This window comes from Perissodus microlepis, chromosome 13 (genome assembly GCF_051167445.1).
Source record: "Perissodus microlepis isolate ML-2025 ecotype Zambia chromosome 13, ASM5116744v1, whole genome shotgun sequence".
NCBI classification, from domain to species: Eukaryota; Metazoa; Chordata; class Actinopteri; order Cichliformes; family Cichlidae; genus Perissodus; species Perissodus microlepis.
In genome coordinates, this window is record NC_140473.1 from 9,505,097 (window position 1) to 9,523,604 (window position 18,508).

At 39.5% G+C, this 18,508-nt stretch overlaps 1 protein-coding gene across 1 annotated transcript in view; it reads left to right on the forward strand.

Annotated features, from left to right (window-relative positions):
* Positions 1–18,508, forward strand: part of egln1a (egl-9 family hypoxia-inducible factor 1a) — a 32,539-nt gene that overhangs the window by 8,452 nt on the left and 5,579 nt on the right. The window contains exon 2 of the mRNA XM_084948210.1: positions 12,958–13,077. Within this exon, the coding sequence (XP_084804336.1) occupies positions 12,958–13,077 (120 nt within the window). The remainder of the gene's footprint in view (positions 1–12,957; positions 13,078–18,508) is intronic.

Here is an 18,508-nt window from a genome sequence, read left to right on the forward strand (position 1 = left end):
TCTGGGTAGTCATTAATATACTGCAACAACATGGGAATAGAGCAGCTGTGATAGAATACAGCATTATTGAATGAATGGTACAGAAGTGGAGGAAGCAAGAAGAATGAGTTGAATAAAGTTTGATTTATCTGACTGCTTTGTTTCGCTTAATGTGCCTTATAATCCCGTGCACCTTATGGTCCGAAAAATACGTATTTGACTTTTTTATTTGGCACACTGCAGTTTAATGTTGCAAAGCACCTCTTTTTAACTTTAGTGGATATTATACATGGTTATGCTCAGGATATGTCAGCCCATTTCTACTGGAAATGCCTTTGGTTAAACTTTCAGCAGGGAATTTGCATTTGCACTGTTAAACTTTTATATAGCTTTAATGCACATAAAAAAACAGCTGCTTGTTTAAGTGAAAATAAATGGATGGGTTTTGTTGCACTAGTAAAGTTGTGGAGTTGTATTTTGTCTCGCATTAACTATATCGTTATCGCAAATTTTCAAATATATATCGTGATAAATATTTTTGGCCATATTGCCCTGCTCTAATTGGATCTTTTTCTTTATGCCACTTAAATTAAATAATTTTTCCATCCAGTTAAACATTTAAAACAGAAAAATAAATAAAGTTTAAAATTCAGATTATATTTATACATTTCATCTTAGTAACTTGAAATTTCAGTTTATCATCTAAAAAGTTTGAGTTACTAAGTTTAAATTTTGAGATAAGTTTGACTTATACATGGCAAAATAAATAAAATTTAACAATTAAATGTCAGAAAAAAGCCTTTCATAGCTCTTTGAGTTTTACAATAATTTCATTATTTGATATCCTGATCTGTAAACTTATTTTTATCTTTTTACTCTTTTGCATATAAAAACAAAGCTCCAACCTTCTGACAAGCTTTAAGCAGTTTTGAGGACTTCTTTGGTCTTTGACCTTGAGATGTATTTGTCACATCTTTTTAGAGGGAAATAACAGACTATACCAGAACTGGAATTAGCGCTTAAAAATGATACACTAAGAGTTGTCCCTGATCTACATTTGTTACATCATGTTCTGTTATAACAGCCCTTGACATTTAAAGGATCTAGTGGTGAAACAGCCCACATTCGATTGAAGTCTGTGGCCTTTACTCGCTCCAGGTACTTGTTTTTATGTGCTGGCACAGCTCTAGTTGCCGTATGCTGTTATTTTTAGGTTGCTTCTCCTGTCCAGTCGGTCCCCCCTCCTCTCTCACCCTTCGCTGTTTCTTAGTAGGCCTAAATGTTTTGGAGAAAGCACATTATTTCAGGTTGTGCTGTTGATCCATGCAGCTGGCCGCTCACTCACACTCTACTGAGAACTTGACTTCCTCGCCTACTGCCCTAGTTGCCTTGGCAAACACACGGCTGGACTGTGACCAGCAAATATCAGCATGACTTGCACAAATGGAAAGGCTGCAAGTATCAATGGCTCAAAGGGATATGACACAATGTAAGCACAATTCGCATTGAGAGAGACAGAGGAAAAAGATTTTGCCCAAATAGTTATTAAATGCCATTGTTTCCATTTCCCCCGTTCACTTGATAACACTGTGGGAAGTTGCAGGCAGTTGCAGGCAGCGGGACATGTTTGTTTCTTTGCAGATCCAGCATGTTGAATGCTCTCTGATACCATTTAAACATTATCCGGAAACCTAAAGAAGCTTGTAGCAGCAACATAATTGTCCTGTTACTGACTTATTTCACGCTACTGTTAGTCTGTCTTACATGATAAAAGAATAGCCAGCTAAGCTAAGGCTCCATTATAAACACCCTTACTGCTACTTTTCAAAGTTGACATTATTAAAGTTATGCCGTTCACATGAAACATGATAGCCGTGTTAAGCATGCTGAAATATGACTCAGTACTGAATTTAAACACTGTACATACTGTAATGAGGTCCCACAGCAGCTCAAGTTTTCAAATATAATGCAGCCCAATACACACAAGGGAGATATTGCTCCTGATTTGTTTGTTTTTTTTGGTCCTTTTTTTTTTCATGTCATAGTCAGGGCGCTGCAAGGCTGCACATATCTGGATTCCAGTTGCATTACTGTCTCAAACATGACTCTTTATTGTGAAAAACAACGGGTCAGCTGTGGAAAAAAACATCCCCCTGTAACATAACTGTAGGCAAGACCTAGAGACAACAACAAACAAACAGTTTTCTGGGCTTTCTTTCTTTTAGTGCTTCCTTGTCAGGGCTCGCAAAATCGCTAGACCGATGTCCTGGAGCTAGCGATATCTCCGGTCGGGTGACCAAAATCTATCTCAGCCCCGCCCGTCAGGCTATATGATAACCCGACGGGTTATCCTCATGCTATGAAATCATCTTGTCAATTCATTCATTTCCAAAATCTATCTCAGCCCCGCCCGTCAGGCTATATGATAACCCGACGGGCGGGGCTGAGATAGATTTTGGTCACCTGACCGGAGATATCGCTAGCTCCGGGACGTCGGGCTAGCGATTTTGCGAGCCCTGCTTGTGTATGCGATAATTTTAAGTTGTTTCAGCAAGGAATACAAACCAGAGACATCCCATAGATATAATTTAATTGTGTGCATTTGCAGGTTTTGTTAGTCTTAGTTGTCTGTAAATGTATTGAAGTTTGGTAATGGACTGTTAGATTAAAGATAAACATTTAAAGATGTTGTTCTTGCTTTTTATAATGTCTTTGGGCACTAATTGATTCATCAAGAATACATTTGTAAATTGTCAACAAAGGACGACTTTAAGGAAGTTTAATTGAAAAACTGTTACTGACGTAGACTGTGAGCATGTAATACGGTATGAGGTATTGTGATTTTCCGTTGTTTTTTCAAAATCTTTTCCTCATGCTATGAAATCATCTTGTCAATTCATTCATTTCAAAGCTGTTCAACTTAAACAGGACAGAACTGGACAGACCTCTTCCCTATCAACAGAGTTTGACAACAGTGTTTTGACGTTGTTGGCAGTTATTTGCTTTTGTCATTTGTTCTGTCACAGAGCAACGTGTGGACATGGGCTTTCAGAAGGAAGTTGACCGTTGACCTAAATCTTAAAGCTCTACAGAGCGAGTAGACAAGAGGAAGTCATGTGACAGTGGTCCTCTGAGCGCTGGGGACAGCTATACGTTATGCTATAGGCTCCACGAGCTGCTCATTCCGTCCGCCTACAGTACCAGCTTGACTTAAGTGCAGCACATTTCATGCCTGGTTTTATCCTGCTTATTGTTTAACCATCTCACTGTTGACCAGAAATAGTCTAGGAATTATTCAGCGCTCAGGCTCACCCATCATGGTCACGTATCCCCTCTCAAAGCCTGTAATCCATCTGTGGATTTCTTCAAATGCTCATGATACCATTCTTTTAATTAAAACCATAATGTGGTCTAAGCCGTGTAGAGTGATTTCTAAATCAGTGTGACATACCAGAGAGAGGGATGAATGCATCTAATTTAATCCAGCATTTGTTACAGTGTTGTTTTCTTGAATAAGTGCTCATCGGTTAAAATGAAGCTGTTAAAATATACATTTTATTAAAGCTTTAAGCGCACATCCATCCTTCTGTTTCCTATCACAGCTGTCTAAGAGCAACACCTGGCCATGATCCAGGTGGAGCCCTGAGAAAGAGCTCTTTGTTTTTTACTACTTGCAACCGTGGGCTTGAAGACAGGAAGGATTTATGGTGGGTGGAGAGTGATAGTAATGGTGGTTTTAAAAAAACAAATTAAAGCATAATTAGAATTTTTTTCTTTTAAATAGAAAAAGACAGTCTCAGGGGATCACAAGCTAATGTATTCCAAGCCCGGATAAACAGGATGGTTGTGTTCAGGAAGGGCATCTGGCATAATGTCAGTGCCATATTAAACATGAACATCCATCCACTGTGGTGACCCACAGTGGATGGATGAACATATTTTTGCAAATTAGATACTTTAATAATTATAATTGCCTCTTTGCAACAGTAAATGAAGGCTTCGGCTGTTATTTAAGTCATGTTTAATATAGATATAGATTTCACTTTGTCTTTTACTTAGAAAGCCAATTTCTTAACTCATATCTTGACATGTTCAACTGTAACATATCAACATGCTGCATCACCCAGTTTCAGAATGAGTTCACATGGCTCTCACACAGTTGATGGAGTGGATGGAGCCATCAGAGGTCAGATACAAATATCTGCTCTGTTGGTTTTTGGGCTGTTCGATATAACGATATATATCGGATGACGATATAAAAACGTCTATCGTTTCATTTTACGCAATCGTTTGTTTTGTGGTGTCGCAAAATAAACTGTTTACGGCAATATTTTTTCATCGTTTTGATGGTCACTGTAGTGGCTATATTAATTAGTTAAAGTTCTCTCTTTCTCTTATATTTTATATAACCACACTACAGACAGACAAGCGTTTGTTTTTATGCGTTGTCGTTAGCAACAACAACGGTAAAACCACCGCGTGTCCGCTTGTTCCACGTAAACCTTTCACAATAAAGCTCAAGATCCTGTTGAGACTTTTCAAAATAAACTGAATCACGTGAAAGATGCAGAGTATTTACGGATGAGAAGCAAAAAAAGAGCCGTCAGGTGCTAAAAAATAAACCTTAGACTCAAACGTTAGAACAGGCTTTTCCCCGCAGCACGCCGTGTAATAAATACTCACAAAGAAAACGGCGGCTGTTACAACTTATGTCTAAAAATGTATCATTTCAGGCATCGGTAAAAACACTCGAGTCCAGGTACACGACGCCCAGCTGGAAACACTTAACGCAAGTCGAGCTGCCCGAGATTCACAGAATTTATAGAAAATGTTACATTTTTGTGATTTATATCGTTATCGGACGATAGATGTCTTAATATCGGGATATGAGATTTTGGTCATATCGCACAGCCCTAGTTGGTTTTCATTGAATATGAGTTGAGGCTCTTGAACTCTGTGAAAAATCATAATGATTTTAGTCAATATTGCAATTGTGATTATTTAATATAATTATTTATTAACTTAAACATCAAGTTATTGAGATTAAATCTTTTTTCTGGGGGATTTCCTTAATAAGCCGGTCGTGCACCTCTCGATTTTTGTAACCTGTCGCGTTTTGCTGCCACAGCTGGGTTGAAGACTCAAGTGTTCAATCATGTCAGTTTTTAATCACCATTTTAAGGATATTTCGGTACAGAAGATTAGAGGGTCACTGATTGCACATGTTTTATTATATCAGCTCTGATGTGATAGTATTGTCTGAGTGAAAATGCCTTTCGTTCAGGAGAAGACAGCAGCGGCTGTCTGCGCCTTAACGGCAAGCATAAATAGACGTGGCTTTAAAAGCCGTTAACAGTGGTGCACGAAGCGATCAACATGGTGGGCACACTGGGCCCTTTAGGAGACACTCACAGCAACCATGGGTGAACAACAAGGCGCTGAAGCTGACAGTTTTACTTTCTGTAGATAAATCTTGTTGACCAAAGGCTCTCTTTTAGTCCTCGTGGCTGGAGCTGCACTAAACAGTGAGCGAGCTTGAGATTTAAAGGAAAAGGGTGGGCTCGATTTATGACACAAGAAAAAGCGAGAGCTTTATAGCAAAAATGAATAGTAATAAAGAAAAGTTATCCTTTCCCCCCCCCTATTGGTTTTATAACTCAGTTAATTCCACTAATATGAATAGACACAGACTGACTGACTGCAGGGCAGTTTTGGTCTGTCACTGGATCCCAGACCTGAGTTTACTCTGGGTGAAACTTAAAGCAGCTCACAGAGATCAGCATATGCATTTATCTTTAGTTCGCCAGCGGGAGAGTGTGCTGAGATATACAGCGCTTTCAAGTTTAAACAATTCCTCTCAGAATATTTGCGTAACAGTACCAGAGAGTGCGTTTGTGTTTCGACCGCAACATGTGGAGGTTAAAGGGTAGTGTTGCTGCTGCATACGTCCCTCAATTGTTCACAGCCTGCCATAAAGAAGAAAAGAGTAAACTGGGCCATTACTTTAAACAAGGATTTCCTCTGAGGCAGCACCTCTCTCGGACAGATAAAGCAGTGAGCTATCCTGGGCCAAAACCCAAACTGCCGTGGTTCCCACACTCCTCTGTGCTACAAGGTCTCCATCCCAACTGTTTGTACTCATGTTTGGATAAGCATCTCTTATGTGAAGTGAGCGGACTCCTTGCAGCTTTTCCATTTTTCTCCACCCCAGTTCAAGGCTCACATCCTGAGTTATGTGTCGACACAGGGTGAAAGTTCCCTAATGTCATGTGTAGATGCATTTGTTTCACAGGTCTGTTTTAAGCAACTGTCCTTTATGTTTAAAGCTGTAATCAGTTTTTAGTTTGAGGACATGTTCTGGTAAATGTATGCCATTCTGCTGAATTTCTTAGTTATTTCCTTCTTTCTATATAGGAGCCCTTTAAATGTTTGCATTAGCATTTCTTTTACCCGACAATGTTTAAGGCACCATAGCTTAGTTAATGTTTGAGCTACAAAAAACAACTTGGGTTTATTCTCTCATTTCCCACTGAAACGTTAATATATATATATATTAGGGGTGCAACGATACACAAAATTCACGGTTCGGTTCGATACTTTGGTGTCACGGTTCGATATTTTTTCAATACAAAAAAAAATGTTCATGCCTTTTTAATTTGTCATTTATTAAAATTATAAATATATATTTTAACTCAAAAGTACAGTTTTTAAATTTAACCCTAACCCTTGTGCGTGTTTTTTATTTTGACAGCGAATGCGCACCTGCGGACCACTTATGTGCACCCCTGGTTATATAGCTCATCATATCGCAGCCACAGAAATTATTTTGTCCATGAAACCATAAAGCTGCACTTTCTTTTTGCCTTATAGTCTGATTTGTCATAACTTTTCCGTTTTGTGGTAAGCTTTTCTTTGGCTGTCACTTCTTCACCCTGACCTGTCTTATTTGGCCCAGCAGAACTAAAATATATATCCTGCTGCTTTTACACACGCACTCACATAACGCTCAGCGATTCTCTGCGTGATCAACCTCTCACATGTTTAAGCTTGCTGCGGGAGATTTCACTTGTCATGTTTGCGTAGTAAGCTAACGATTGATAAGACGATGGAAGCAAAAAAACAAGCGCAAATTCAAACGCGATTTAAATATGTCACATATTGACAGTGGCTCACCGATGCCAATGACATAATTACCCAGCTACATTTCCGAAAGAATGCAAAAGCATTGACATATATTTTTCCTTCCTACAATAGCCTGACGGGCAGGGCAGAGATAGATTTTGGTAGCCCGACTGGAAAAATCGCTAGCCCCGGGACGTCGGGCTAGCGATATTGCGAGCCCTGTATCTGATTGAGGAATCACTCATCTTTGGAAAAGAGAGTTTATTACAGAGAAATGGCTCTTTCCAAAATAAAAGCTATACTATACGCTTCTTCTGGGGTACACTCTCAGCAGCATATTAAACATATCAGGTCCCCATAAGGAGAATCATGTGCTAACGGCTGTCTAAATGACTCGGGTAAAGTTTGTAGCATGCATGCATGTTGTTTTTGTCTGCTTCCACTTGTCTTTGCACTAGGATGATGTCGGCGTAAATGTGCAGTCATATTCGTTGTGTTCCCACTAGTGCTTTCAGGTTAATCTCGTTGAAATGACCTTAACGCCACAACACGGCAAATCTCCGTTAACGAGCTACCCCTGATCGCCCCGTGCATGGGGCTGGACGGCCAACACGTTAACGAGCTAACTGCGCTAACACACTAGTTCCCACCCATGTAATTGAGCATTGCGTGCAGTGTTGGGGAGTAACGGAATACATGTACCGCCGTTACGTATTTAAAATACAAAATATGAGTAACTGTATTCCGTTACAGTTACCGTTTAAAAAGGTGGTATTCAGAATACAGTTACTTTGTTGAAATAAATGGATTACACTGCAGTACTTTCCTGTTTCATTTTGTCGCGGGTCAGGACTGTTTGGGTTTTGTTTGACAGCTACGTTCTGTTGTTCCAGGCGGTTGCCATGGTTACAGGGCGACGCTCTCTCTCTCTCTGCGACTGTGTGTTTCCTGGGTGAGAGAGCGCCTTTTCGTTGTTGTTGTTGTTGTGCTAAGCTAACAGGCAGAATGCTACAAGCATAGCTCTAAAGAATGTAGCATCATGGGCAGTGTAGTCCGTGTTGCAGGGAGAATGGACTGCCATACACGTTATGGGTCTGTGAGCGCGAGGAGGGAGAAAAAGGGGAGTGGAAAGGTACGAGTTGTCAAAAACGGGAGCTGGAAGCATGTAAATATAATAATAACCACTGTAGCCAAGAAGAGAGCCTGACGAGCCCAGCTGTAAGTAAGCTATTAAGACTCGACTGTACACTGTGTTCGTGTTTTCCTCCGAAAACAATAAGTTCCGTTGGAGCAGTCTTTCAACGCCTCTCTCTGTCTCTCGCAAGAAAAGTTGACCCACACAACAAAGTAAAGCTATTTTTCAGCTACGAGCCGACAGGGACCCCGCCGTATTAGTCAGAGGTCCCTTTACTACAGTTCGGAGTCGCGGACCTTCAGTAATAGTAATAAATCACACAGCAATAGTACATTCACGTTGTTGTTGTTTTATCCTATTGTAAAGTGTCCTTGGGTGACTTGAAAGGCGCTCATAAATAAAATTTATTATTATTATTATTATTATTATTATTATTATTATTGTAAAAAGCATGATAATATATTAAGTATTCCAAAGTATTCAGAATACGTTACTGTCATTGTGTAACGTAACGGAATACGTTACAGAATACATTTTGGGGCATGTATTCTGTATTCTGTAATGGAATACATTTTAAAAGTAACCTTCCCAACACTGATTGCGTGGCACATCCAACATACTGTTTTACTTTAGTCCATGACGCGCTTACCTTCAGTGTCATACTTCACATGAAGACCAAAATAGTTCCAAAGGCCAGATCTGAATGAGGCTGGGGGAGGTTCAATTTGCCATGTTGCAACGAGCTTCGCTTCTGTCTTGCTAGCTTGTGCTGCGCTCAGTGGATCTGCGCTCGACAGTGCAGCCTAAGCGGAGTAGTCGAACGCAGATTCACTGAGCTCTCAACACAGACAGCATCGTCAGAAGAAAAGTTGATAAAATAAATTAAAAATTTTGTATTGTTCGATACATATATATATATATATATATATATATATATATATATATATATATATATATATATATATATATATACCTGAAAAGCAGAGAGTTGTCGTGGAAAATAAATAATGGGACTGTTTGTCGAGAGCAAACTGAGAGAACAGCTGAAAGGATGTTCAGGGATCAGAAGTGAGGAATAGCAGGGTGAAAGTTTACACACTGAAACACTCTGAACTTTCCACGAAGCTGTGGGCTTTTTGGAACGTGTCCTGAATCATTTCAGTCTGGTGATGAAAGTACTAGCATATTCTCGTTTTAAGTAAGCTGTCATACAATTTATTACAACCTACCTACTCACACCACAAAGTTGTTGTTGCTGGGGTTTTTGTTTTTAAGTCTTTTTAAGTCAAGAAATTTAATTTATTCAAAGGTCAGCACAACACAAAACATGTTTATTTCCCTCACTCAAATCATATTTTCATACTTATTCACTACATTTTTTCCTACCTGGTCATTTATATCTCACCTTGGAGCCCTCCCCTCAATTTGAGAATCACTCATATAATCCCAAATTGTCTCTTATCTCTTCATCTCTTTACTTCCACATCTAATATCATCTACTTTCTGTCAGTGTTGGAGCAGATGGAGAGATTTACCACACCTCTAAAACTCTGTTATTTATGCACTACATTGATTTGCAGTAAAACAGTAGTCTCTGTTGTTCACTGTTAAATTTGTCTTAATGCTCTCATCGCTCTACAGCAGAGTGTTATTTTTTTGTCAACTTCACTGGTCACTTGCAGATGTAAATTTAAAGTAAAAGATGTGCATGTTCCTTAAGATGTAAAGTGCTTGTGTTCTCTTAGATAAGAGTATTTGTATTTTATTTGATCAGACTTTTATGTAAAAGAAAAGAAAAAAAAATGATAACCCAATTCTTTGTTTAAATGCTGTTCAATGCTGTAATGCTTAATTAATGCTAATCTCCGTGCACATTCAGAAGCCCTGTAAAACTGCACTGTTAGCCAAACTATAAACTTCCCTGTCTGGAAAAATTCATAATGTTAGTTTCCAGTCTAAAAGTACCAGATAAGTAACCCTTCAATTATTAGCTTTTATTATGCAACATTTGAAAGCATGTGCTGCAGCAGCAGTGTTTGGGTACCAGGCTTTATTTGTTTATGTCCTCGGCCATTATCAAAGACCCATTTATTTAACTGACTGCTGTTTTTTGTTTTGTTTTTTTTAATCAAGGAAGTGCATGGTTTGGTACTAGTTGCAGGTTGTGCGTGTTTGTAATGTCAATTATTTTCATGCTCTTTTAATATCCATCTGTGAAATGAAGCCTTCCTTTCCTGTGGCCTCAGCGACAGCCTCTGAGCTTTCTTCTGTGACCTCCTCTCGCTCTCTGGCTGTGAATGCCCATCGGCTTCAGAAGCCATGCCTGTGGAATGTAAACAAACAACACCAAGAGTAAGGTCAGCCTCCTAATGAGGGCCGCGGAGGAATGCGGAAGAATAAGTGGCTAAAGGAAAGGAAGCTCAAATAGGTATAGAGGTTAGGGGTGAAGAGAGTGAGGAAACAAGTGTGTTAAAAATAGCTTTCATTTGAAAACATTTACTCCTGTCCCCACTATATCAGCAGTAACTCTGTTAGACAAAGGGAATGGAATTGTGGGCTACCTGAGTTTAGTAGGACATGTTTTTTATTGTGGAAAATATGAATTTTTTTCCTTCCCAACTATAATTATTATTATTATTATTATTATTATTATTATTATTTATATAGTTGTTATTATTATTTTAATACAGATTCTTACACTCCGAGGCTGTCTGTATTTTGCATTTTTGTAAATGTTTTAGCTAAAACATCTTATTCTCTGAGGATTTTTGTTTTTGTATAGACCAGCAATCCATATAGGTTTAGCTGTTATGCATGTCATGGTTTTTTTTTGTAACAAGAATAATCACAAACCGCTCTTGCATTTGTTATATAGCATGTGCTGATGTCAAGCTTTCCTGGATCTGATGAAGCATTAGAACGTTTCTACAGCTGTCTATTTGAGGGAATTGAAAGCTAAAATGCCGCGTCAGGAGTTTTGCAGAGCGCCTAGGCTCTTGCACCTCAGCTCAGCAGACGCACAAACACACACACGCTTCCCCTACCCTCACACACACACACACACATCTCATTCCACACAAACATGCTTTTCCTAGCAGCCGCTGTTTACCCATCTCCAGCCTTGCAGCGCAAGCCCAGCAGTTGAGGGTGGGAGGGGTGACATTGCCGAGGATCAGCCAGCCCTCCTCACGATCTGCACGTAGCACAACCATTAAAATACTGCTGCCTCTGGAGGGAGGCCAAGAGTCAAAGTTCACTCAGTTCACTCTTGTCTTCTTCTCCAGCCCCACCTCTATGCTTTCTCTGTCTGTGCCCCTCTACCTCTTTCTCTGCCACACACAGACTCACACAAAGAAAGAAAGCTTACTGGATTGCGACTTACTTACAGGAAGCGCTTTGTCAGTTCGTACCCCCCATCCCCCAACCCAGCAACTGTTCTTGTTAAACCCACCCCATTTATATTTAAAAAAAAAAAGGATAAAATTCATGCAGCCAGAGCTACCTCCCCCATCTTTATGTCAGATTTTTGTTGTTTTTCAGCTTTAAAGGCCCTGATAATGTGCATTCCAGCGGTAACCTGCATCACACAAAACATGTGAACACAATGTGGACTGACGCAAGTAACTGTGATCAGACATGTAGAGTAAGAAGATGCCGACGTGGGTCTGATGTCATTTTATTTTAATGCTCTCACTATGGCATTAAAAGGCTTTACACGCAAAGATTTACAATTTTTCTGTGGTGCAGTGAAATAATCATAAAATTTGTGCATGTACAGAAGTAAATGTACCTGTTCAACTCCCGGATGTTCATTTTGAATCCCAGCACCTTCAGTCTTTTCTTTGTTGAAAGGGTAGCTTTAACTTCTAAATGTGCTAGCATAGATGCTCTATAATATTTTATAGGGTAGAAACCCTGAGGAAGAAGTTTAGTCTACACTGAGTGTTTATAATAATGTTGCTATGGTTTATGTTGATGCAAGTTCTTGAAAGAATGTGGATGAACTTGCCTTTGTCTGTCATATCGCTGCTTAGACACTGCTTAGCATGAGGGCTTATTCCACCCTGTGTGCACGTTCACCACTCATCTGAAAAGAAAACACACGCTGTTTGGTGTTCAAGTGTCAGCTGTAATTTCCAGTGCAAAAGCTCTGAGATGTCTGAGAAATCTCTACTGTTAAAGAAAACAACACATTTTTCTGTATCACAGTCCTCGGGGTGGTGTGCAAATCACCGCTTGTGTGCGTCTTATTCCTGAAGGGCATTCGAAGGAGCGGGCGTGCTCCCTCGATGTTTACACCGAGAAGTTTACAAGAGCTCGTGGAGGTTCACTGCCAACACCCAAGCAGATCGTGCAAGTCTTAGTAGAGCAGGAAGAGATGAGGGGAAGTTGCAGCATGATATCTCCGGTTTATTTTCCTTGCCAGTTTAAAGTTTATAACGAGGCAGCTGTGTTTTAGGCAGCTTGTGCCTTGTGTCAGTCCTGGTGCAGGTGAGGCAGTGCTACAGTCAGACTGCAGCGAGGCTTTCTGCTACTTCCACATCACGAGCCAGCAAATGCAGTTCGAGCTCCTTTGCTCCCGTTTCTCCCTTCTTTCTTGTCCTTGCAGTACAGCTTTTGTTTGACACATGAGCTGTAGAGACTGAATGCCTACATTTCTGCTGTTGTCACTGCATATCTGTTTTTACTAATCAGGGTTTTTTTCATGTTCCTCTCTTCAGGCAATGGTGGCATGTTACCCCGGAAACGGGACAGGATATGTGCGCCATGTGGATAACCCTAACGGCGATGGACGGTGTGTCACATGCATATATTACCTTAATAGAGATTGGAATGCCAAGGTATGGTAGTGATGTGTGGAGGACCTTCTTGTTATCACCATTTGATTCAAGAGTGATTTGAAATTAGAGCCCTACCGATACCCGGCCGTTATTGGTCTGCCGCAGATCTTTAACGAGTTTGAGCAATACTGGAAGGTTGATTTTAAGAAAGCAACCCCATCGTTTTGAGTTATTTTACATGATATTTTTTGTTTTAATTTCAATGACTCCTGTATTGGTCGGGCTCTATTTGAAATTATTTGTAAAATAATCATCAAAACAAAGTCATCTGTCATGTGTTTGTGTGTCAGGTCTTCATAACTTCTGACTTCCTGCCACAAGCATTTGACCAGTCAGTGCAGTTGTGGTGTGTGTGTGTGTGTGTGTGTGTGTGTGTGGCACTGTTGTCACCCTCCACCCTGCTTTATTCCATACACCACACCCGTACAGAGTTCATGATAGTGGTTACGTGTAGGTAAATGCTGTGTGGCCACTCTCCCTTTTTCATATTTCCCATTAAAATGCAGAGAAGGAAAAACACCCCATACTACCTTCCACGTTTCTTTGTTGTTGTTGTTGTTTTATTACAGGAATTTTCATATAGTGGTCAAATTAATTGAACTTTGTGTCATACAGTACTTAAAATATATCCACAGGAAGTCAGTATTATCCTAACTTTATTTTTAGATGTTCTGCTAGTAAGTTGAACTGCCTTTCACCTTTACAATTGCCTAATTCATTGAAGGTCTTAGAAATGTTGTCTTGAGATTTTTGTGCATATCAACAAGATAACGTCATGTACTTACTGCAGATTTGCGGAGAGCTCTTTCATGGTTTGATCCTCCTCATCCACCACATATCAAAGCTGCTCTGTTCAATTGCTGACTGTAGAGGCCATTTGGGTACAGGGAATTCAGTGTTACTTACAAGAAACCAGTCTGAGATTATATAACATATATGACATTAGAGCAGGGCGATATGACCAAAAATATTTATCACGATATACATTTGAAAATTTGTGATAACGATATAACTGACGATATAATTGACACTAGACAAATTACTTTTCGACTCCACAACTTTATTAGTGCAAACAAAAAAACATCAATGTATTTTCACTTAAACAAGCAGCTGTTTTTTATGTGCATTAAAGTTATATAAAAATTTAACAGTGCAAATGCAAATTCCTTGCTGACAGTTTAACCAAAAGGCATTTCCAGTGGAAATTGGCTGACATATCCTCAGCATAACCATGTATAATATCCACAAAACTTAAAAAGAGGTTATACACACACAATACGGTAATATTATGTTGAAGCACAGTACGTATCACTCCGCGAGGCTCCTGCCTACAATAGCCGTAATGCTCCGACAATCCATCAAGCGGTGCGGGTTCGTAGCTTAGCAAAGTCGTACTAAAACATTTGACTGATTTTCTAACGCCGTGTACGACATAAAGGTCAGTAAACACAACCAGAATTCATACATAAGGCACACGGGATTATAAGGGGCACTGTCGATTTTCAGAAAAATCAAAGGATTGATTTTAAGTGTGCCGTATTTTCCAAAAAACATGGTAATAACGACGGCCCGTTAGCATGCTCTACCAAAAATAGTGCTTTGTTGTGTATCTGACGGACGAAAGCTAAACCAGTTCCACATCACTGAAGTTGCAGCATTTTTACAAACCATTCTGGTTCATCCGTTTCATTCAACGATCCGCTTTCGTCCTTCTCATTCTGTGTCGTCGCCATGCTTTTTCCGCCATGTGCGTATGAAAACAAAGGCACTGCGCATGTGCGTTTTACCCATATTCTATCGCGATATTTCGTTTTCTTATCGTTGCCCATTATACCGGTATTACCGTGAATAGTATGATATGGCCCAGCCCAATATGACATCAACATCAGGAGATGGGTACACTGGTCACAGAGTGAAGGGCATGGTCAAAATATATTCAGGTAGGTCATGACATTTAAATGAAGCTCAGCTGGTATTAAAGGGGACAAAAGGTTGTGACATGAAACTGCCTCCCACACCATTACACCCCCTCCTTGAATCTGCTGCTGGAGCTCATCTGCTTTAAGGCTGACGTGTTGCGTGTTCAGTGTGATGTAACAGATGTGTGATGTAATGGGTGGTTATTTGAGTTACTCATTCTGTCAGTTCGACCCAGTCTAGCCGTTCTTCTATGACCTTTGCCATCACAAGGCATTTTTTATTCATTTAACTGGATCTTTTTTCCTTCCAGATGTTTCAGTAAAGCCTAAAGTTGTGCATGCAAGTGTAAGTAGATCCTCTTGGCAATATGCATTTAACTGCAATGTGCTTCAAGAGTTTGACGTATTTGTCCTTAGATAAGCAGTTGGGGAACATGCCTTCTAGTCAGGTTCCAAGTTTCCATAATAGAAGGCAGCAACTGTAAAGTGGATCACTTTCATGTTTCTTTGAGGAGACAATGACATGACACCAGTGCTGGGGCAGTATGACCTGTATTTGTATCGCAGTGTTTTTTTAGTCTTTTTACAGAAGCAGGCCTTTTATATATTTTCACAGTAAGTTGTTTATCTGTCAGGATTGTGCAGAATAAAAAGCGTTTTACTGTCATAATAAAAACTAAATAAACATAGAGGGTTTTTTCTTTAAATGATTAAATAAAAAAATAATCTACTCTTGGGCTATCTTTAAAAAAAATATACATTTGAAAAGGGCTCTAGAGGCAGTTTTCAACATAGACTGTATATAAAAGATGGTCCTATCCACCATACCATAACCTGTTGCATAGTGAAGTCCTGGGTTGAAGCCTCAAACAGAGCATTTTCACTACTTTTTCAAACAGTCAGGAATAAATGGCGGGTCTGACAGTGAAATCAAGGGACACTGCATTCCCTGCTTTATCTTCCATTCTGATTGTAGTGAGGAACATAAGTTACTAATTGAACTGCATCTTGCTGTCACTGTGACCTGAAACTAGCGACTGACCTCATAAAGTCATTCACAAAGTGTTTATTGAGGTCGAAGAGCAAAGCAATCATTTTCCTACAACTGAAAGTCTTTGTGCAAGGCACTTGTCATTGGCTGTACTTGTTCAGACCTGGAAGCTGTGTCCAATTTTTACATATAGTAAATGTGTCAGTTCACTGTATTGCCACATTTTGGCTTACTTTTTAAATGATTGTGGTGTTAATTGTTAATCCATTGTCATATAAAACACCTGTTAATAAAATAATCGTGAATTATTATTTGTCAATCTAATATAGTTTTTTTTGTTATAAAGAGGGTGCAGAGATTATACAGTTCCCCTCCCAATATGCTCTAAAATGCATATAATGTAATATGTATAATCTCTGGGGAAAACCGTGTTGAGCGTTGTCTCTTCACCGATATAGCGATATTTGAAAAGATCATATTATGCATGAAATTAGGACTGGTATACCGGATGTGCGGCTATATCTGCTAGCATTACAAGTCACATGAGTAAACAAGAGGCTGACGTCCACACTTCCTTACATAGTTGACCTCCAGACCTGTATATGAAAATGACATAATTACAGGAAACTCTGTGCTGCTTTGAGATGCGAGTTTGCGGCAGAAACCAGGTCATGCATGAGTCTGTGTTCTCGCTGTGATTTTTTTCTAAACATCTATCACTGAGCGAGCAGTGAGGTGAGTGGAATGTGAGAGGAGACAAAATACACAGCCGAGTTAACAGTACTTTTACATTTAATTGCAAATACTGATACTGTGATCGACCCTTTTGTTGGTCACTTATGTACTGCTTTCAGCCGCTGCCTTATTCATCACAGGTCTCCACATACAACCCTCAGACCCTCAAAGGGATTCCTGGTTGTTTTAGCATGTTGCTGTTGTTCATCTGCATTAATGCGGTTTCTGTGATGGTCCGGATGATTTACTTTGACTTGAGATAACAGTAGGTACTTCTTCTTTTTTTTTAGTTTATCAGATGTCACTACACCTTATTCAAAGCAGCAGTCTCCTGAATCTGACTTGCACCATTTACATTGTATTATCTGTTCTCTGAGCACTTCCTCCGCAGAATTGCCTGTTTTCTTATCTATATAGTAAATCTTTTCCTGTTAATGCGTGTATCAGTTATGAGGTAGGTTGTGCTGCTTTTTTTTATGCGCATGCTTTAGTTGTTACAGCAAGCCATGTGCTAGATTCCTGTTGGACATGTGAATAATTACAATCTGGCCTCTGATTGGCTATTAGTAGGCTTATAGAATGTGGTTGCCTGGATACCGGGGCCTCACTATGAGAGAGTGACATGGCTTTGGAATGTTCAGGTTCAGTTGTTCCAGTTATTTACCCCCCAAATTTATGTCTCTTCAGCCGCCACGCCTTCTGTATAAAATCACTTTGAGACTTTAACAGGTAGGTGTCCATCTATCTGCAATGCAGTAAATAAAATGTTGATTTAATATTATACACTCATTTACCACACAGGCAAGCAAATGTAAGAGAAAGGAAATGACTCAGCCGCTTTACTGCATATACGAAGTGCAAAGTATGCTTAAAGGTTTAACCTACAACCCATATATTTTTCCCTCCTTTTGGAGTCACTTTAAACATCAAGCTAAAGTACTTTGCGACTGTAGGGAAAGGAAAAGCTGCCTTTCAGAAACCTCAGCATTTTAGTGTCTGCCAAGGTGAGTTGAGAGGAAAGAAAAACGACAAAATATGATCACTGAGAAACAAGGAGCCTTACGAACAATAATAAGGTTAAATTCATGTGTTGTAAGATTTGTTAAAATGGAAAGGGGCCTAATCTTTAAAATATAGACGAGGTGGGCTGGTTCCACAGTAGAGGAACATGATGGCTAAAGGTTCTGCCTCCAGTTTTATTTTTGGAAACTCTCTGAACCACAAGTCTGCACTCTGACAGTTGTGTACTCTATTGGAATAATGTGAAAATGCGAGGCCTTAAAAATACGATGCAGCTTTGGATGCACTGAGAAGAGTTTTAATACCGTTTCTCGATTTAAAGGGAGCTTATGAAGGGAAGCTTTTATGAGAAAATGTGTTCTTTTTGTCCTGGTTGCTCTCAGTACTGTGTTTTGTTGTTTTTTTTTATGGGAAGGTGAATTAAAGGCTTTTCAGAGAGAGAGGCATGCAGACATCCTAAAAACATGAAAATATAAAAGTTCAATTAGGAAGTAACAATGCACCAACTATTTTTTTCACTGTCTTGTGACAGGATGTTCAGTTTTGTTGACAATGCTGCACAGTCGTCGAGACTGTTACGTATGAGACAAAGAACATATTCTTGTCAAAAATGACTCCCGAGATTTCTGGTAGTAGCAATGAAGGCCAAGGTAACATCACTGAATACACATGTTAAGACTGTGTTTCCCTGAGGTTTTTGGCCAATATACTTAGTTGGCTTTAGAAAAAGAAAATTACAGGTCATCGAATTCGTTGTGCCTTCAGA